Below are 19,141 nucleotides of genomic sequence, written 5' to 3'. Positions count from 1 at the left end.
GGCAAAGGAGAGGAAGAGAGGCAGAAGGGCGGAAAGAGAGAGTGTGTGCGTGTCACATTGCAAGGAGAAGCCCAAAAGTGTAATGCGCGTCGTCAAACTGGTTTGTATATTTCTTCCACGCACCGAAAAAAGGCCCTATCATCCCCTGCTCAGTAGGAGAGCGAGATGGCGGCAGCAAAGACCCCAAAGCCAAGTCTGCAAAGCTCAAGCTGAAGCTAAACCCACATGGAAAAACTCATTACAAAAAAATCCCCGACGCTCAAGAAGCATCCACTGTTTTCTCTCCGATGGAGGAAGCAGTAACAAAACTCATTAAATCCAAAACTCTTTTTGTCCTCGGTACAGTTTAAAAAAATTCTGGCGGCGAGAGGCAAGCCTTCTCTATCCGCGGCAACGGCCAATGTAAAAAGTTAGATAAAAAAAAAGCAAAACTTGTGACTCCGCCCAATGCAGTTTGGAGGTTTCGAGCCATCCATCCAAGTGTTTCCCTTGTGCTGTGGTGTGTTGTAAACTCCTTTGTAACGCCGAGTGTGGGTTGTGTGTGTGTTTTGCATCAAACACGAAAACAGATCGCTATGCAAGTTTGGGTTGTAGGTGCCGATGTGATCCATAAGGAGTGTGTGTGAGTGTATCTTTCTTTCTTCCCCCGTCTCTCTATAATTCGAGATGCTTTTTCTTCCGTCGTCAAGTCATAAAAAGGAGTGTGATGCACTGGGTATCATCCGATGCCGGTGAGAGTAGGGAACGTCTATGGTTTTGTGGTGGATCGGGGGTATCATCTTCGATAATTAAGGGAGTGTCGTCGTAGATTAATGTGAGGCAGCGTCGCCGTTGAGGTCGTATATAGTTGGTGGTTGAAAAGGATAGTCGTGGCGATGCGGCGGCGTCTGGCGCCCCGGATCAACCGGTTGATCTCTCTCGAAAGGAGTGTAGTGTACATTGGCGTATTGTGTCGATGCAGCAGGTATTATTAAAGATGTTTCGAAATCAAAGGGTCCCAAACGATGGTAATGGAAAAGAACTTGAGGGTGGGGTGGAAATTTGGAAGCAGGGAGCGAGGGAAGAGACTCATGTCTCGCGCTCCTTGCCCTTCTCGCTGTTGAACTGGAAGGTCGGTGTCGATGGCACTCGCTGTTGGTTGCGAGGTGGGAAGGGTGCGCTGACCGACATGGGAGAGTCGCCCGTGACGGAGACGGAGGAGGATGGTGTGTGCCGGTGACGTGGGAGAGGCATGCCGCGAGGAACTGGTGACTCGGGAAGGGGTAGCATGCCGAAGAGTTCGGGATGGAGGAACGGGGATGGGGGCAACGTGTTGAGCGAAGATGATGCTAGGACGTTGGAATCCTCCGGTGGCGGGTAGGTAGGGGTGGTGGGCATCCTGAGCGGCGGTCAATCCGGCATTCTTTCCAAGCGACAATTGTACTGAGCCGTAGTGGTTATCGAGGGTGCCATGGAAGAGGGGCAGGGCCTTTCTAGATCCACAGGGGCTGCTGGGTGGTGGTGGGAGAGACGAACCCGACGCCAAAGTTGTGGGAACCGCCGACGATGGGGGTAGGCACGCCGCTCATGTCATAGCTCTCGTACGAGCCGTACTCCTCGTTGTCACTATAGGCAACGGAGCCCTCAAATGTCGAAGATGCCGGGCTGTAGCCGCCGTAGTTGGGGCTGGGGATGTTGAGGTACTGCGAGTTGACGTACGGGGACGACAGCACCAAGGGGGAGACGTTGCTGGGCGGCGCCGACTCGGCATTGAGCATCTGCAGGGACTCGGCACTGTAGCTGAAGGCAGGGTTGTGACCATACGGCAGATACGAGTCGCTGACGGGAGGCAGGGGAACTGGCTCGTTCATGTAGAAGTTGGGAGGGTTGAACTGCGGGAACGAGGGCGTTCTCGCGGGCTGGATCCAACCCATCCTCGAGCGGAACTCGTTGACCGTGTCGATGGGGAACTCCATGAGCGTCAGGGGGGTCTGCAGGTCGCCGTCGTGGTTGGCCGAGATATTGATAGACAGGAGGCGGCGGGCGATTTCCTCTACGGGGCCAATGGACAGACTGCCAAAGTAGGCGGCACCAATCTCAGTGAACAGACGCTCCATGATCAGGGCCACCGTGTAGTAGTAGGCAATGATGGTGAGTGCGCTGGGCGAGCCGCCCGTCTGCTTGAGGTACATGACTGGCAGCCAGAAGAGCCACGTCCGCAGGGGACGAAGGCGCTCAAACTGCTGGGAGACGGACAGCGTGGGGCTGACCTTGCGGGCGCCCTTGAGGAAGCTGATCAACTGCTGGATTGACTTGGTGTCCTCCTTGTTGTGCTTGAGATGGGCCTCGACCTTTTGTAGCTGGCTCAGGGTGCGGTTAAAGGCGTCAATATCCTCCTTGCGTGGCTGGCTCGGCTTGTGATCCGGACTGGGAGAGGCAGGAGCGGTTGGGAATGTGCAGCTCTCGGCGATGAAGTCGCCAAATTGAGACTCGTGCTTCCAGGAGTCCATGGCCTCGATGACCTGAAAGAGTGCGAGTCAGTATCGTCTCTCAAACCCTGGCGGCGGCTTCCTGTGTGTGTACGACATACCGACGAGGTTCCTTGCATGAGCTGGGTCCAGCTTCGCCTGCAATTTGTGCGTTAGTGCGGTACTGCATAACGGATGGCTGCTGCCAGTTGCCTACCAATCTGTGGCTTGCCACGACAGGACAAGAGAGGCTGCCAAGACGGCATCCGACGTCTCGCGGTCGAACATGCCAATAGCCTCCTGCAGACCCTTGAGGGCAACGCCGCGGTGCTCGTACGCCATGTTGCCCACCAGGGGGCAGTCGGTTAGGAAGGCAATGTGCGTGGCCGAGAAAGCCAAAAGCGCATGCATGACATACGGGTTCGTCGCTCCGATCTTGATGATGCTACTTTGGATCAGTACAGTTTGACGTAGAAAAGGCGAATTCCTACTTACGTGGGGATCTGGCGTGTCCAAAGGGTGAAGCCGTTGGCATCAAAGGTAGCCAACTCGTTGCAGATGGATGCTACGTGATAGATCAATCTGAGATCCTCTACAGACAAGTACTGAGGGTTCGGTGCCGGGTAGATGCCTAGGTTGGGGAACGGGAACATTCCCGTCTGTTGCCACTGCGAGATCTCTGCTTCGACCTCAGGAGTCCACATGAGGTCGGGCTTGTCGGGCGTTGTTGACCTGTCCTCGGGCATTGGCATGTCGTTGTAGGGGCAGCGAATCTTGTGCTTGGTGCAGTTGCGGCTGGGTTGTATTAGTTGCCGGTTCAGGAACAGAGCAGGAAGCACTTACCATTGGGGAAAGTTCTCATCGCATCTGATGTGGCGGCGTTTGCAAGTCTCACAGCCCTTGCGGGACTTGGTGTGACTGCGGCGGGGAGGACCACCACCAGGACCGGCCATTGTGAGCGCGGGGATGAACTAAACGAAAGAACTATGCGTGTCAGTGTAAGTCGGGAAACGATGGGCAGGCGCAACACGCACATGGGAGTATACACGGACAGACGACCGTGTATGGATAGCGAGTGGAGGATCGTTACTGGGAAAGTAACGTAAGGCTTAGTCTCAAGACTTAGACTTTAATACTGCGCGAGAGTGTCGATGGACCGGGGCAAGCGATGCAAAGGAGCAAATGCGTCCACGGATGTGTAAGCGACTGGCAGCAGGTTGGTCAGGCGCTCGGTGTGAGGCAAATGACAGGAAAATTGGTAAAGAAGGCCGCTTTGCTCGATAACCGATTTGGCGGGTTCCTCTTACGTCTCTTTCTGTCCTTGATCCCTTTCTTTTCCCTTCTCCTGTTCCCAGTTCCTGATACTGATAGCGATCGTGGGTGGGCGGGTTCTGGGTTTCCCGAATTTCCGTTGTATATCTCTCAAGTCCTCTGTTTCCGAAAAAGCGAGTGTGGTTGATCAGAAGACCGATGTACAGTGATGGAGCATTTGCTGGTTGCAAGCCGAGTTGTGGGAGAGGCGGGGTTGTAAGCTAGCGAGTCCCAGGAGTTGTTGAGGCTGGAGACCAGGGTATTTGGCGATGAATGCTTCGAGGCTGAGGCTGCTGGGGTAGACTGAGCGCGGGTTGGAGAGTTAGGCTTTTCCTTTCCTTTTTGTGTTCGGTTTTGTTTCTCTTCCGAGGATCTTGTTGGGAGAGAAATAATTGAAACAAGAGGGCGGGAGGTGGTTGGTTTGGAGGAGGACGGTTTTGAGATTTTGGCGGAAGAAGAAAAACACAAGAACGCGAAAGCGAATGACAGGAGTCAACGAGGACTTCCTAAGAGTAGAGTTAGGAAAAAGCGAATGTGGTTGAGGACAGCGCGAGCAGCTCAACGAGGCTGATGGGATTTGATGTTTGATGTAGGCTGAGAGGAGGGGAGACAGGAAAGGCGGTGGTAGATGGGCCGGGGACAGATACAGTTAAATAATGGCACCTCACCCTCACGTCCCCCAAGAGGAGGAGAGACAGTGGCCGCAGCAGGCACAGCACAACCCTCACACACATGGATGCACACCACTCACACACAGGCTCCGTCCAGTCTGGCTTTTTGGCTCAGGAAGAGGGCAGCACACACGGTTGAGAAGTGCCACACCAGGTCCCGGCCTAATCGGGGCAAGGCATGACCACCGGGTGGGAATAACGGGGCATGACCTGTGAGCAAGGGCAGAGGAAAAGAAAGCAAAGAGAAAAACAGCTGTGCTGTGCAGGTTGCTGCAGCTGATGCTCCTCCATCTGGGCGAGGGTGGGTGTGCGTGTGAGTGCGAGTGTGTGTGGATGTGAATGAGATGTCCAGGTGCGTAGACCCCAGGCTCAGGTGCGGGTGCAAGGTGCAGGGCTATGAGAGGAGACAGAGAATGGATGGGACAGGGACATGTGTGGACTGTGGAGGGGAGGGGCCGTCCGTGCTGGGATCGTTGCTGGGACTAGGCAGTGTGAAATCCGTACGTACCGGGTCATTAACTCTCTCTCTCTCTCTCTCTCAGCGATGTGCGAGATGTATCTATGTATTTGTGTGTGTATGTATGCGGGTGTCGCGGGTGTCGGGTGTGTGAGAGTATACGCAGCGTATTTGTACACTATTGCCCTCGCTCTCTCTCCAACTGCGTATGCTTTTTCCAAAGGTGACAGAGACCGAGTGAGTGGCCTCAGTAATGACAGATCCAACAGGTTCTGGATCCGAGAAACAGGGTTTTCGCGGATTCTGACACAGTCGTCCGCGGCTGGGGTTAAGCCTGTTGGACAGAGAGGCTTGGAGTGTGTCGGTGAAGACTGGTGCGTCGCGGAGCTTATTCTTCTTCTTCCTTCTCTCCGTATCGTTGTCGTCCGTAAGGGGGGCGGGAGTGAATCGCGATGCCCTGTTAAGATAGGTACAGTATGAAGGGATGGGATGGATTGGGGTGAGATGGGACTCTGAGATGGGAAGGGGAATAAGAGCAGGGATCCCGGCTATGGTCAGCCAAAGAATCGAGGCGAGGGAGAGGGTAAGGATTGGCTCTGTGTGTGTCCGTACACAAGGTAACGCAGGCGTGTGCATGTACTTTAATGCATGGAGAGACTGGGGGGAGCAGACGAATGAACGAGAATGAGAATGAGAGATGTAAAGAAGAGTTATTTCTCATCGAGGATGGGACGACTACAAAAAGAATCCGGCAGGGCGGAAGAAGATGAGTACGTACTCGCCAAATGGGGGTGAAGAAGAATGAGAGGAGTACAGGAATACAGGAGATAATGGGTCGAAGTCGCCGCCGGCATGGATGAATAGGTGCTAACTAAAAGATTCCTTGTCATGTCTGATGAGCTTGATGTCAACGGCCATCATCATGTCTTGATGTTCCGGCGTGTATTGACACGGGACCCGAGCAGCTTGCCCCAGCATTCGGTAGTCGTTCGTAGTCAAAGGTAGTGGTAACCAGCCGTAAGGTAGGTAGTCTGGGATTTCCTTAGACGAGCAGACCCTCGGCGCTATTCCGCGTCTACCGTGTCTATCAACGTCGGTATCTGTCAAAGACGGCCGTAGTAGGATCGTAGTGTCGAGTGTAAGTACAGGACTACGCCCGAAATGTTAGTTTTGTGCTGTACTGGGCAATGTGCTGTTTGTCCATCGCACCGCCAATCTCCCCGTTCACCCGCCAAAGGTCGACCCAAAAACGAGCCAAAATTAAAAATAACCTTGGGCCCCTCCTCCCGTGGGTGAGCCGGCTTCTTGGGCCCCAACCAAAGGCGGCGGCGATTCTCACTTGCAAAAGAACTAACGCAGAGGGAGGGAGAGGCCGGGGGCCGGGGCGAAAGGGCCACTCACTGGTGACTGGGGGCCACCAGTGGGAGGGACCGAGAAGTGAAAACAAGCGGTGGGGTCGAGTCCATCCAAGAGAAGACAGATGATTGACCGACCAAGCCGAGGGGTGGGTGAGTAAGTGAGCGAGAGAGAGAGAGAGAAACTGAGAGTGAGGGGGGTAAAGGTAAGAGAAACTGCTAGAGAGACAGAGAGGAAATGTGTGTGTTGGTGAGCGAGTGACTGACTGACTGACTTTGGCCTCCCACCTCACCCTCTCGAGACTTTCTCTCCTCCCCACGCTGCGTGCTGATGATTCTAGTCCGCAATGGGGCTGAACAACTGTGGGAATCATGGTTTCGCAACACGCTCGCATCGTGTCCATGCCGAATTCCCACCTCCTTTCGCACCTCTCTCTCCAAGCAACACACACTCCCCCTCCATATCGAACCGACCACTGGGAGACGGCCCTTGGGTTTGCTGCGCCTCAAGCTGCTGCTTCTGCTTTGCTTCGCTTTTTGCTTTCACATCCCAAAGTTCGCCGACGGAAACATGCTCTCCAGCACTAGTTGACAAGCCGCACCATCTCCATGTTCCATCTGGAGACTTTCTAGCGCGTTCCTCTGCCATGCCCTTCCCAGTTAGCCATCCGCTGAATGTGTGGCTGGTTTCTCCTCGGGCGCGCTGGCACAGGGCCCCGTTGCCTCTGTTACCTTCGCCTCTCTGGCGCCGTCGCTGTTGCTGCTGTGGGCGATTCTGCCGCTGGTCTCACTCTCGCGGCTGCTTTCGCTGCTTGTCTCCTTCGGGAATGGCTTCGTTACCTTTGCTGCCCCCTGCTACCGGCCCATCATCGCATCACTGCGTCGCGCCGCTGATGCCATGCCATGCTGTTCCATTATCGCTCCGTATAGCCTCTCTATTTTCGATGCCCGCTTGACTGGACCTCACTACCACCGGCCGGGAAGCTGTATGAGTCTTAGAGGTCAAAGGTCAGAGAATAGGGGCAGGGGCTAATCTTGTCCCGATCCAGTCCAATGACACGCTGCGGGCGAGGTGTCGGCAGGGAGCTAGTCAACACGATGGAGGCGAAGCAATCGCCAGTCAGCGAGTACTGTATCGTTGCCTGTCTGTGCCAGCGTCTGTGCCGGTGACTCTTTGCGACGCTGCCGAACCAGTCATGGACGACGTCCCCAGCCCAACTCAACTCAACTCAATCCATCCCATCTCATCCCATCTTTCGGTCTCTCGCCCTCTTTTGCGCTCATGCTCATGCAAACATGCTCGTGCAACGCGCCCACTCAGCCGATGACAGAGAGCACCGCTCACCGTCCAGTCCCAGACAACCACTTGGCTCAGCTTCATGCGAGCTTAGCTCTGCGCCCTTGATTCTTCGTGATACCATTCAGCAGGAAATCTAGGCAATGTGAATGCTCGGGCAAAAGCCAAAAGGGGCCCGCCAGACCGGAGCTCGGGCGGCAAGCAGTATTCGCTGCTTTTTTCGTCCATCCCAACTATGGACTTGGAAAGGAAGACGAAAAGAGATGAATGAAGGGGTAGACAGACTCCGCGATCCAGGACAACATCCCCATGGCCGCCAAAAGCCCTCATGGTTGGGGCTCGTGGCTGGAAACCTCTTCACTCTTTGCAGGCCACTCTATACTGGGCCTCTCTGTCAAGCTGTGATCAAAGTTATCTCCTGGCTCGGCAGACCACCGTCACCCAGTTGGCAGAATCAGGTGACTTAGGTAATAGCGTCGACAATTGAGTTGCGGGGCCTATAGCATGAGAATAGCAGGCGGCGACCGTGGACAAGTTGAGTTGAGCACCGCCCAGAGTAACAATCCATTGCCCTCGGCATTCGCCATTTGGGCTTGCATGGTATGCATCCGACTAGTCTTCTCCGGGGCTGAGAGCCTGAGAGGGTGCTCTTCATGATGTATTCGGTCAGAACCCGACTAGGCGGCCAACATCGTCATGTGGACTCAACTTGCTTGCCTTTCTATGGCTCCGGGTGTGGTGACATGCAGTACCGTCCGTCGCCAGAACCCTACACAAAGGTCCCGTCACCTTGGCCTGTGCCAGCAGTGGAAGCGGTTCTCTCCGTGTGTACGTCCACAGCGAGTGGCTCTCTCCCCATTCCCAACGACACCCATTGCCCATTTGTTGTAACTTGTACGGAGTACCTACCGCCTGCCCTATGACCGACCCCAATCGGGCGGCCCTAGCACTGGGTCCAACAAATAGCCTCCGCGGGCATGGGTATAGGTAGGTATTGCTTGCGGCGCGCCTGTGTCTGCGACTCTGCATACCAAATTTCGTACAGCTTTTCTCGCCTCGCTGTTGCGTGGTTGATCGAGTCCTTGAGGGCAAGAGCCTCTGCGTTCTGAAGTTGCACACGCAATCGTCCCAAGTCAGATGACGAGTCTCTGCCACCATCGTCTCGACATCTCTGGAAGCTGACATTGCCGCGGCGAGAACTGTCCAAAAAGCAAGAGAGTTCGACTCCCGTCATGCCACAACCTTGAAGGATAAGGAGCTCGAACTCTCAGCTAGAGCCCCGCCCCGGTCCTGGTCTATCGAGGAAGAGTGTCCTTGCATCGTTTCCCATTCCGACCGGAAGAGGAAGGACCCTGTTCCCATCTCTAGCCCACTAGAACGACTGACGAACGTTATGCGGTCATGGATCATGGGCATCCGTGCATACTTCCCCCTTGAGCTCCCCGTCACCCATGCGGACCTTGCCCCGTGGTATGCTATGCCGAAAGAAGCGCCAGCGCGATGCGGCGGCGACGAAAATGAAGGCGCCCGGCTGGTGGACACCGTCCTGAAGAGAACAGCCAAGGACTATCAGGCGAGTTGAAAGCTCTCCTAGGCTAAGCTACAACTCTCCGCGACGCCAGATACGGCCTAGGACCTACCAGGTAACATCAGCCAGAGAAACCTGACGGTCATTCAAGACATGGTTTCAAGCCTGTGCCGTCGAGTCCGAGCTTTCGAACCACAGCACTCACACAAGTTCCCCTACCAGGACCTGGGTCGATGCCGTGGCAGGGGGTTGATGGGCAAACACCAACTATACCCACTGTCCACTATGGTATGGATCTGCTGCTGCCGCTGCCAAAACAAACCATCAAAAGTGCTTGGTGGTTTGTGCTTTTCTGGTGAAGCAACGACACAGCGTCCAACCGTCTCGGTGCGACGTTTGGGGGCCTGTGTTCTGCCTTGTGTTATTTCTCCGACTCGCGTGTCCATCGATCCCTTGAGGTTATCCCCTGTCTGTAGCCAAAGTCCCTGCCGAGTCTGAGAAACAGTCCATGATCCCATTCTCGTCTCCGGAGGCTGACAATGTGCCCCTCGGCTGTGTCCCGATACACTTCAGACGACTGCCGGAGCCAACCGAATGTCAAATCATGAAGGCGAATCGGGCAGATCTTGGGACTAAGGTTTGAGGTCGTTGCTATTATGTCACATCTGCTGGGCATCTCCGCCCGGAGCACTGTGGCCAAGGGCTTGGAGATGAGCGTGAAAGAGTTTTAGAGATGAAGGTCCGAGAAGGGAAGAGAAAAAAAAAAAGTGCCACGATCGTTTCCCCGCTCTACTTCGGCGTCCAGCTTCACCTCGGTGGGTTCGCTAGCGTAGCTTGCCTTTTTGCTTGGTATCCGTAGTGTAGGCGGGTGCATCGAGTAGCAGCGAGTCAGAGTGAGAGGTCGGTGGAGAAGACTAATTCAAAGACAAAAAAACGTTAATTCGATCCCTCTTCCCCAGCAAGAACAAGACGTGATGCTTTGGAGCGCCGTCTCAAGTAGAATGAATCTCCTTGGGGGATCTCTGTCTCCCGAGGTCTCGTCGCATTTCCTCCGAAGCCTTCTCAGAATGCCCCCCCCCCCCCAATGTCTGCTCCGCCGCGCTGGGGTTGAGCGCGGGTCGCTTCTACCCAGGGCTTCCATCTCTTGCTCTTGTCTCTTGTCGTTGTTTGAACATGCCTCTACCAATCTGCAAGGGGCCAGGAGATCGGAGTTGCAGGGCGTCTTTCTGGTTCTGGTTGGCTGAAACAGCAGTTTCTCGTGTCCATTTTTGGCGTGCGCTGCTAGGGTATCTGACCCATGCTCTGCTTTTCCAGCCCTGGAATGAGAAACATGAACGGGGGGCTCGTCATAAGCAACTTTCCCGAATTGTCAACGAGATCTCAGATAGCCATCACAAACCACGAGGCACCTGGTGTCACCGCTTAGCGCAACCAGCAACATACCGTCAACCTGTCTGTGCCGGCTCTCGGGGACGTAACGCTTACTGCGTATGTCGTGGCGGTGGCTGTTCTCAACGCCGTCCAGCAAGTCAGCTTCCACACAGGCCGATGAGTGCGCGCGCGTGTCAAGGGTCGCCCGTCTCTGGCCGGGCCCGTGTGAGGTCCGCTTCTTTGTGCCTGACCGCCCCGTATGGCTCTCCTGTCAACCCTGTCAGACTGTCAGGGATGTCCTTTCATGACACAGAACACACCAGGACCAGCACACCAAACATTGATATGGAGTCAGTCATTTGTTGGCCAGCAGCGGTGTGAAGCAGCAGCGAGGTAATCTTCCGAAGAGACATCACGAGTGGGTTTGGCCTTGCTGGGCGGGATGTTGGAATCTTGGAGATGTGGGCGCTCTCTCTTAGGGTCCAAGGAACCGAGGTAAATGGAAGGCAGCTTGCCAGCTTCCAGTCGTTGAAGGCAGGTCGGAGAGCGGCCGCCGGACGTGACCTACCGACCGTCCGAAGTTACGATGCAGGAAATGCAGGAACAAGAAGCGTACAAAGCCTCAGAGGTCGGCGGTGCAGGAGAGTCGAAAGAAACCTGCATCATCTTGACATCAACATACGCTTCTCGGCCCGTCTGCGTAATCCGGTCCATACGGTGATGTGAGCGTCAGCGAGCCTCTGGCAACAAAAGCACCACATCATGGCACTTTTTTTTTTCCCTCCCCGCCACCGACCGAAGTTACTGTGTCTCAGTCGATTGGCTGGCGAAGAGTGACCAGCGGCCTGAGGCTCTGATATGGTGTCCTCCTCCCAATATCCATGCAGAAGCATGGTTGAGGGCATCTGGTTCTTGCCGTATTCGGCAAGGCGGGTTTCTATTCTTAAATAACCTTCTTTCACGTTGTCTGCGAGATTTCGGCCAAATTCACACCGCGTGCTTTGGCTTTCGAGTGCATTGGAGAGACTTCTCGGGTACCGGGGCATTTCAGCTCTCAGGGTCCTCTGGGAGACGGCATTTGCTGATCTGGAGCCACATAATTATTTTTTTCTCTCCTCTGTCTTTTCCATATTCGGCAACATCAGCAATGTCATGCGTATGATGCGTCGGATGGGGCTGAGAGACGCAACGTTCCATAGTACGCTAGCTGTCTGCCGATGATGCATAGCATTGGGACAGGCGGCACCTCACTCGTTAAGTCGCCGACAGGCAGCGATTTAGGGCACGCCGTTCGCTCCGTCTCCGGTAGACTTGTTGGTGATCGACATCCGCCGCCATGTTTGATTTGGGCGCAAAGACGATCCCGCGCTCGGGACGTGTCAAGGTCTCAACTAGAGAGTCCTCCAAGGAGCCATGTTGGGTTCGAAATCGGCTATGCAGATGGCGGACTTGACATGCCCCCACTGCCGCCGTCACGTCGAGATGGTGGGAAATTTCAGACAGCGCGCGGGCACAGCGCGGGCTGATCGCAGTATGATGGTGGAAACATTGCGGCCGCCAGCTACCATTGGCTCTTTGACCGACAGGGCAAAGGGAAACCCTGTGCGCATCACCGACCCGCATATGTGAGTTGGACGTTGTGCGAGCCGCGACGGCCGAGCGCGGTGAGTAGACGCATGGGGTGTCCCGGAAGCCTCGAGGCTAGGGAAAGAGATCTGCCTCTCCAACACGCTGTTCGTGCCACGGCACCCACAGAAAGTGGTGTTTTTGTAATCCCGTCCTCCCACACACTGCTGCCCGCTGTATTTCTGTAGCTTCTGAAAATCCACAAGCCCGGCAGCCCGGTGAGACCGTGAGCCTCCCTCAAGATCTGTGGATAGCTAGTCCAGCTGCGAAGTCGCCACGGAACTAGCGGAGTCTCGGGGCTAGCTTTCCTCCCATCCCGACCCGCCATGTTTGTCAAGCGCTACCTTGGCAGAAGCCACACAGAGATATCAGGATGCGTGCTGGTAGCAGAAGACGCTGCAAACCAAGCGAGGCTTGCCAACCATGTTTTCGATGGATAGGAGGCGGTGAGAAGGGCAAAATGTCGAGCTAGTACCACACTGCAGAGTGCAGTTGCCGTCCGATCAGTGGGTTGGTCGGTGGACGCACACTAATCAGCCACAGACGCAGAGCCAGAGGTACCTAGAGAGATGCAGCGATGCAGAGATGCAGAGATTCAAGAGTTGGACGCATGCAAGCGATGCCAATCAGCAGAGTGGATGGCGGTGATTTGTTTATATGGCGCATGACCTCAATTATCCTGGGCCTTCATTCGACAATGGGCTTGGCCAGGGTCTCCAAGCTTTGCTCCGCGTCGAGAACTCTTCGGTGCGGAGAAGATGCGACTCTGCCATGGACTTTTGCTGATGAAGGTAGTTTATCCGCTGCGAGTCCGAGCCGGGGACAGGGCATGGGCGGCTGGGTGAGCATAACAGCCCTAGGCTCGGGGGTTCAAACGGGCAGCTATGCTGCCAGATGTCAATCTATGGCATATCGTCGGCCGAGTGACTAGCAGATTTTCCTTTGCCAATGCTTCTCCTTGCCGGCCGGGTCCTAGGTCTCCAAGGGGGCCGTTACTGTCCACCAGGGGAGGGGGCTTGGAGTCGAGAATAATGATGACTGATCAGAGCGTGGGACGTCGATTCGATGGGGGGTTGGACTCTTGGAGAATTTGCAAGCCCAACTTCCAAGACAATGGTGTATCCGGTCTCCGTCCGTACTCTGTAGACGAAAGCGTACGGACAGATGGTACGTACTCTTCATCGGCGGCGAGGCGAGGGGTATCATATCATATGGATATGGGTAATTCGCTCATACTGATCCGCCCGTCTCCGTCGTGGGTTCATCGTTCGTGGGCGGCAGCGGTCATTCTCGTTTATTATCGTTAATTGCTGTAAAATTGTTGGCATTTCTCTTGGGCTTCTGGAAAATGCGCAGGGCCGTCCTTCCCCACCATGCCTCGAGCGGCACACCGGGCACAATCGGCAGGGGAAGTGTCGGAGTTCCACCGCTTAGCGGAGCAGAAAGGAACGTCGAAGGGAGGCCAATGACTGGGGGGGCGTAGCAGCACCATGAATGGCCGACTCTCATACCAGATGGGGTTTAGCCAGGTGGGAAGGGTGTGGGCAAAGAAGCTTGGTGATTATGATGGATTCATGGCCAGACGTGGTTGGCCGGCTGTCGACAGAGCTGGGAATACTGTCTCGGCTGTCAGTGACGGGAGGTACAGTACGAAGACAAAGTAGTACTCTGCTATGTATCCATATGTCTGCAGTCTGTATCCGCGGGGATACAGCGAAACAATGAGCCTAACCGACGGCAGACCTTGTCTTGAAGGCGGATGATGTGCATGTTGACAGGATCATGTCCGTCTGCGCGGTGCCAGTCTCCAGACGGGCCACTTTGGTGCGGTCTTGTGGATTTTACCGCCTCAACATTTGTGATTTCCCTGGAGAAGTGAAGTGAAGCGAGAGGTTGTCGTCTCATGTCATCGATCCAGCCGCTAGCGTGGGCTCGATTAGAGTAAAGTGAAGCCGAGAAATGCAAAAGTTCATGACCCGAGGCATCCAGGATGGTGAAGGGAGAGTCCCTACCCCTACGCATTAGAGAGAAAGAGAACGTCGAGTAGTGAGAGGGCCAAACCACGTTCAGAGTAGGTTAGGTAAGAACTGCTTGGAACATGGCCCCATGATGACGTCTTTGCTCTTTCCTCTGGGCTGAAGTTTCTTAAATCGACAAGCACTTTTGAGTCTTGGACTTTGGAGGACCGAGGAACCAGTGGAGGGCTCCTGTTGCCGGTGGACGCTAGCAGCTACCTTAGCCATCAGGGGGGAAGACACAGCTGTACTGTCTCGATTGATCGTTGCGCCGAAGTCTTGGCATTACCCGTCGCGCGGCGTGGCTTCCCGACTTTGTGAGGGGAATTTCAAGGTAACGTATCTCGGCTAGCACGCTGTACCAAAAGGTTCAATTGTTCCCTCTCGCCTTCCAAACCAAAGTAGCTGAACTCCATAGCAAGTACCTAGGTAGTGAGGAATTGGGAAGGTGGAAGGCACTCCCGCTTCTGCTGTTGCTTCCTCCTTCCATACATACGGTAAACAATGCTAAGGTAAGCGCGGCCAGATCGAACTCCAGACAGAAGGTACAAGCCACCTCATGGAAGGTACGAAGTACGGAGTACTTTTCGAGGTACTTTTACGGATACTGATACTGATGAAAGGCAAGGGCAGTGGAAGCGATGGGTCAGACACTGCAAGGTACCTTCTATGGCTGAACAAGGTTAGTTCCGCCGTTCCCCAGCGCAAGGAGCCGATTTGCCGAGCCCATCTTGCCCCGGTGGCTACTTTTTTATTTCATTTTTTTCCATCGCTCTTCTTCGAATTAAAGCTGTGGAAACCTCACAGACTTTTTTGTGGTACCGCTGGTGGTCAGGGAGAGGGGTCTTGAGAAAGGAATCTTCCATGCTTGCATTCTTGGAAGCGAGGAAGGGAAGAGGATGAGGACCAAGAAAGACTGGAAAAAAAAAAAAAAAAAAAAAAAAAAAAAAAAAAAAAAAAAAAAGAAAAAAAAGAAAAAAAAGAAGAAAAAAACAGAGAGGGAGAAGGGAAAAAGAAAAAAACAAAAAAAAAAAAAAAAAAAAAAAAAAAAAAAAAAAAAAAAAAAAAAAAAGGCAGGAAGCGGATGGCAGGTGCCAGATGATTGGCCTTTCCCCCGATACCCCCGGTCAGATGGTTGCCTTGCATCTGGCTATATTTAGAAATACACAGGTTGCCTGATCGGGAAACACTAGCCAGTAGTAGCCGGTCGGTAATGGAGCCGGGGGCAGGAACAGGTGAGTGTTGTGTGCACCCACCTAGCACCTACCTCTACAGTCTACTGCATAGTACATCGAGTCTCACCACAGGCCTTGCGGCCCTTGCCTACCTCGGGTTGGTGTCAAACGAAATCTGCGCTTTGCCTTGTTAATCTAGCGCCCTTCAGTTCTTTTTTGACCTCCACTGTCCACCGCAGCAACTGGTCACTCGACTGCAAGTCTCCAACAATACCTACCTACCTACCTACCTCACCTTACCTAGGTATGTATGTACGGATACCGATACAGCAACAACAACCCTTGAACTGCAGCAAGACCAACCGTACCCTCGTCTGGGACAGGGCAGGAAGAAGCGAGCAACAACGGCCCTAATGCTTCCTTCATCTGCCTCTTCCCTGAAAGTTGGCACGAACCGATACACTAGGTAGTAATCTACTACACACATACGGTTACCTCACGGACAGTTTGTCCATCCATCTCTACCCGACTCCTGGGCCCGTCCCTCGCAGGCAGGCTCGCACTCAAGAGTTCCCACACTTACCAACGGATACCTTACCTACCTTATACACACCGAGCGAGCATCACCGCCATGGGCCTAACCTGACCTGACCATGTTCACACTGCGGATACTAGCCCAAAGCTGCTTGCTACACCATGCAGAGAAGCAGCACTACCTCACCGGCCATGGCCCGTCGTCTACGCAGTATGGGCCCTGGAAGTTGGACCCGACGTCCGACTTTTCTCGTGCCGTGCCCACCCCTCAACTCTCTCCACTATCCTAACAGACGCCATATCCATGAGCCAACGAAATCGCCTCTTCGCTCTACTCTGGAGCCCAAGTTCCAACCCCCGGCCGCCGTTGCCAAGCCCCGGCCTTGTGACAACCTCTGGCCCTCATCCTAGCAAGCTCTTCGGAGGTCATCGCCGTCTCAACCCACGCATTCGACCTTGGCTCCGCTCTCCGCGAGCCCGGTGTCTCTTGCTCGACTCTCACCGTGGGCCGCTAGTCCTTCCCGAGGCACAGTCACGCAATCCTGATTCTTATGCCTGTTCCCCAGCCATATCTCATACTTGAAAACCTTCCGTTGCTTGGGTGAACACTGGATACTTGCATGCCACTTGAATGCTGCAAGACCAAGGCTAAGAAAGCCACTCCAAGACGATTCGTAGAGGATTTCCACCACTGACCTGTGACCAGGGCTCTGACAGTTCACAGCATGACAAGCGCTGCGAGCTAAGAAGGACCGGTCGCTGGCCTCGTGGAACGAATCATGGCCGCCGGGACGGCTTGACCATCCTCTTGGCTCCTAATTCGCCTTGGCTTTTGTTTCCCAAAGCCAAACGTCTGGCGCTTCCACGGTCGACGATGATACGGTCGAACCTGATTGACGCTGTGTCTCTCTGACTCGGCCCATGCTCATTATCGACACTTTACTCGGCGCAGCTAGCTCAACACGCCAACTTTCTTCGCTATCCACTGGCTCCAGGCACATGGATTACCGCAAAACAAGCGCACCCCGCGGCCGTCGAACGCCATTTCTTTGCCTCGGTCTGTGGCTGAACGCAACTTAGTCCCCAACGGGTCTGAGTTGGATCCGCCCTGCCAGCCGTCAGTCACCTTGTTGCCTCCACGTGCTCGATAACACAGCTTGGGCTTCCCTGTGCGCGTATCTGTTGGCTGCTTGGCCTGATGGTTGTCAGGTTCGCTCTGTCCCTGGCTTCAGGGGGGTGCCGCCCTTGTATAGGTTCCATGATCTTCGACGCGTGCAAGGGGGAAAAGTTCCTGATGTTTTGTCGAACGACATATCCATCTGCTGCACCTCAAGCATTTGTCACAACATCCGCCATCCGTCAATCTCCCCCTCACTGGAGTCCCCCTTTTCCTGGCTTGTCTCCTTCCCTTTGGTCACTGCGTCCCGGCCGGGACGCTTCACCCGATCTCTCGACGGCTTCTTGCACCCAAGACCATAGATCATCAAGCAACGTTGTACGGCCTCTGCTGTGCTGCGAAAGCCACAGCACGGCCGGCCCAATACCGGCCAGCGCCTTCTTCAGCACATGCGCAGCTTCTGAGCGCAAGACGTCCACCGCTCCGTTAGTCTACCACCTTGCGGTGTACCAACTCTACACACTAGCATCCACAACTGCAACTTCTGCATGCCCCAAGCCCGAGATTGGCGAGATCATCGCTCGCCATGATGGCGCTGCGTGGGTTTCCGCTTTCTGGCAGGAAATGAAGTAAAGTGTGAGACGTTCATGCCCCGATCCTTGGGACGCAGTTCTGTGTCTCCGATAGAGTGCGGATCATCCCATCACCTCCCCTCTCTGGATAGGAAGCCGTGTGCTTCGGTGACATGTCGTTGATCAACAACGAGATCGCGATCTCTCAGCTTTCTACAATATGCTGCGACATGTGAGAGTACCTTCACCAGTTTGATTAAGACTATGTCGGATGATGGAACCCCGTCGATAATGTCTAGCAACTGTCCTGCCGTGTTAGTCCCTCCGAGGGCATTGTACAAAGATTCCCAATGAACCATCTTCTCGGACAGTTGCCAATGATAGTCAAGCCCTACGCCCTGGCCCGAGAAATCTCTCAAGACCCTCATCAAGGGCTTGATGCAGTTAAACTTCCGTCACCAGGGTCCAACCATTTGCCACCTTGGGGCTTCTGCCGTTCTCCAACCCGCAAGCTAGTGTTTGATAGGCATACGGATCACCCGGTGAGAATCCGGAGTGGCGTGGAAGTCTCTTTCATTCGATCCCGTTGTCGTTCAGAAGAAGTGCAGTGTGAGAGAGGGAGACGGCAAATCAACTCCAGATGATGATGCATTAGAGTGATATGCAGACATGACTTCCTAGCGTCGGGAAATGGCCCTAGGACAGTTGGCCCGGGTTGATGGCAACCTTGTTAGTAGCCTCGCGGAACTGCCCCCCTTCTAAAAGTGACCAATCTGTTTTCGAAATGGAGGTTAGTTGGTTGGCTGGTTGGGTGCTGGTGGTGGATTGCCTAGGTTGCCATTGCGGGATGGCATGACTTGGTCGTCATATCAAGAGCGTTTGGCGCACCAAGAGCACGCAACTAACGGATTCCTTTGAGGGTTGCTGCCCCAAAACGTTTGACGCTGGGCTACGGTGTGGCGCGTTACTAACGCCCTCCTCTTGTCATCCGCACCACTCACGTTGGCTGACACGCGCCACAAGGTTTCTGGAAAGTCTGAAAGTCTGCCAGACTATCGGACATGATAAACTTTGTTTTCTGAGACGGGTGTGCGCGGCGTGCGTCTCTCTACACTACAGTAGGTCATCTCTTCGTTCCGTCCCTCGCCAAATCGTCCCAATTGTGGCTAACGTGATGTGCTAGACCAGCGAATGTCGTTGCGGTCGTCAACCAGACGCGGGGCGCATTTACACTTTGTCCGCGAGTCAGGTTCCCTTATCCGGAGTTCATTCCATGGAAGCTTTTGAGGCACTTTTTGGTTCCTTTTCTTCTTGGTTTTAGCTTGACAGCTTTGTGTGGTACCGAACACCACGCTCGCAGCTAGTCTAGGCAACCGGGAATCTGGTATCCGCGATGAGCCGGCATTACCCAGACACGTCAAACTTTCGGAATATTTGAATGTTGATGGATCATGGAGTGGGTGTGTGTGAGGCTTGGCCTGGATCCCGATTCCCGAAACCGGCGCATCCCGTGCCTACCTACACCACTGCCATGGACTCAGGGGAGGGGAGACGGCAACGGCGATCAACCTAGCTAGGGGCGGATGTTGAAGGCATCACGGACTTGGAAGAGTACGGTGGTGGTCGTCTGGTGCACCGTACGCCCAAACAGCGCCCCCTTTTTCC

General features: G+C 54.5%; 8 protein-coding genes across 8 annotated transcripts; 4 read left to right on the top strand and 4 right to left on the bottom strand.

Annotated features, from left to right (window-relative positions):
- Window positions 1-1,068: 1,068 nt before the first annotated feature.
- Window positions 1,069-3,400, bottom strand: CTAM01_03838 (uncharacterized protein; the record flags this gene model as incomplete). The annotated part of the gene is made up of 6 exons (XM_060519869.1): window positions 1,069-1,378; window positions 1,483-2,501; window positions 2,570-2,606; window positions 2,665-2,892; window positions 2,943-3,242; window positions 3,291-3,400. 6 exons carry the CDS (start codon window positions 3,398-3,400, stop codon window positions 1,069-1,071), a joined length of 2,004 nt encoding a protein of 667 aa, XP_060385290.1.
- Window positions 3,401-4,386: 986 nt separating this feature from the next.
- Window positions 4,387-4,611, top strand: CTAM01_03837 (uncharacterized protein; the record flags this gene model as incomplete). Its single annotated transcript, XM_060519868.1, has 1 exon — window positions 4,387-4,611. The coding sequence occupies one exon, from the start codon at window positions 4,387-4,389 to the stop codon at window positions 4,609-4,611; it is 225 nt and encodes a 74-aa protein (XP_060385289.1).
- Window positions 4,612-4,988: 377 nt separating this feature from the next.
- CTAM01_03836 (uncharacterized protein) lies at window positions 4,989-5,522 on the bottom strand (the record flags this gene model as incomplete). Its single annotated transcript, XM_060519867.1, has 1 exon — window positions 4,989-5,522. One exon carries the CDS (start codon window positions 5,520-5,522, stop codon window positions 4,989-4,991), a length of 534 nt encoding a protein of 177 aa, XP_060385288.1.
- A 514-nt stretch (window positions 5,523-6,036) lies between these two features.
- CTAM01_03835 (uncharacterized protein) lies at window positions 6,037-6,645 on the bottom strand (the record flags this gene model as incomplete). Its single annotated transcript, XM_060519866.1, has 1 exon — window positions 6,037-6,645. One exon carries the CDS (start codon window positions 6,643-6,645, stop codon window positions 6,037-6,039), a length of 609 nt encoding a protein of 202 aa, XP_060385287.1.
- A 1,616-nt stretch (window positions 6,646-8,261) lies between these two features.
- CTAM01_03834 (uncharacterized protein) lies at window positions 8,262-9,120 on the top strand (the record flags this gene model as incomplete). Its single annotated transcript, XM_060519865.1, has 2 exons — window positions 8,262-8,377; window positions 8,679-9,120. The coding sequence occupies 2 exons, from the start codon at window positions 8,262-8,264 to the stop codon at window positions 9,118-9,120; spliced, it is 558 nt and encodes a 185-aa protein (XP_060385286.1).
- Window positions 9,121-9,318: 198 nt separating this feature from the next.
- On the top strand, window positions 9,319-9,564 carry CTAM01_03833 (uncharacterized protein; the record flags this gene model as incomplete). The annotated part of the gene is made up of 1 exon (XM_060519864.1): window positions 9,319-9,564. One exon carries the CDS (start codon window positions 9,319-9,321, stop codon window positions 9,562-9,564), a length of 246 nt encoding a protein of 81 aa, XP_060385285.1.
- Window positions 9,565-10,347: 783 nt separating this feature from the next.
- On the bottom strand, window positions 10,348-11,483 carry CTAM01_03832 (uncharacterized protein; the record flags this gene model as incomplete). Its single annotated transcript, XM_060519863.1, has 4 exons — window positions 10,348-10,382; window positions 10,510-10,705; window positions 11,120-11,133; window positions 11,234-11,483. The coding sequence occupies 4 exons, from the start codon at window positions 11,481-11,483 to the stop codon at window positions 10,348-10,350; spliced, it is 495 nt and encodes a 164-aa protein (XP_060385284.1).
- A 436-nt stretch (window positions 11,484-11,919) lies between these two features.
- Window positions 11,920-17,537, top strand: CTAM01_03831 (uncharacterized protein; the record flags this gene model as incomplete). Its single annotated transcript, XM_060519862.1, has 2 exons — window positions 11,920-12,062; window positions 17,315-17,537. 2 exons carry the CDS (start codon window positions 11,920-11,922, stop codon window positions 17,535-17,537), a joined length of 366 nt encoding a protein of 121 aa, XP_060385283.1.
- Window positions 17,538-19,141: the final 1,604 nt, after the last annotated feature.

This window comes from Colletotrichum tamarilloi (assembly GCF_030869305.1).
Source record: "Colletotrichum tamarilloi strain Tom-12 chromosome Unknown Scaffold_9.1, whole genome shotgun sequence".
Lineage (NCBI taxonomy): Eukaryota > Fungi > Ascomycota > Sordariomycetes > Glomerellales > Glomerellaceae > Colletotrichum > Colletotrichum tamarilloi.
Note: the sequence above shows the minus strand (reverse complement) of the source record. Positions and strands in the feature narration are given on the sequence as shown.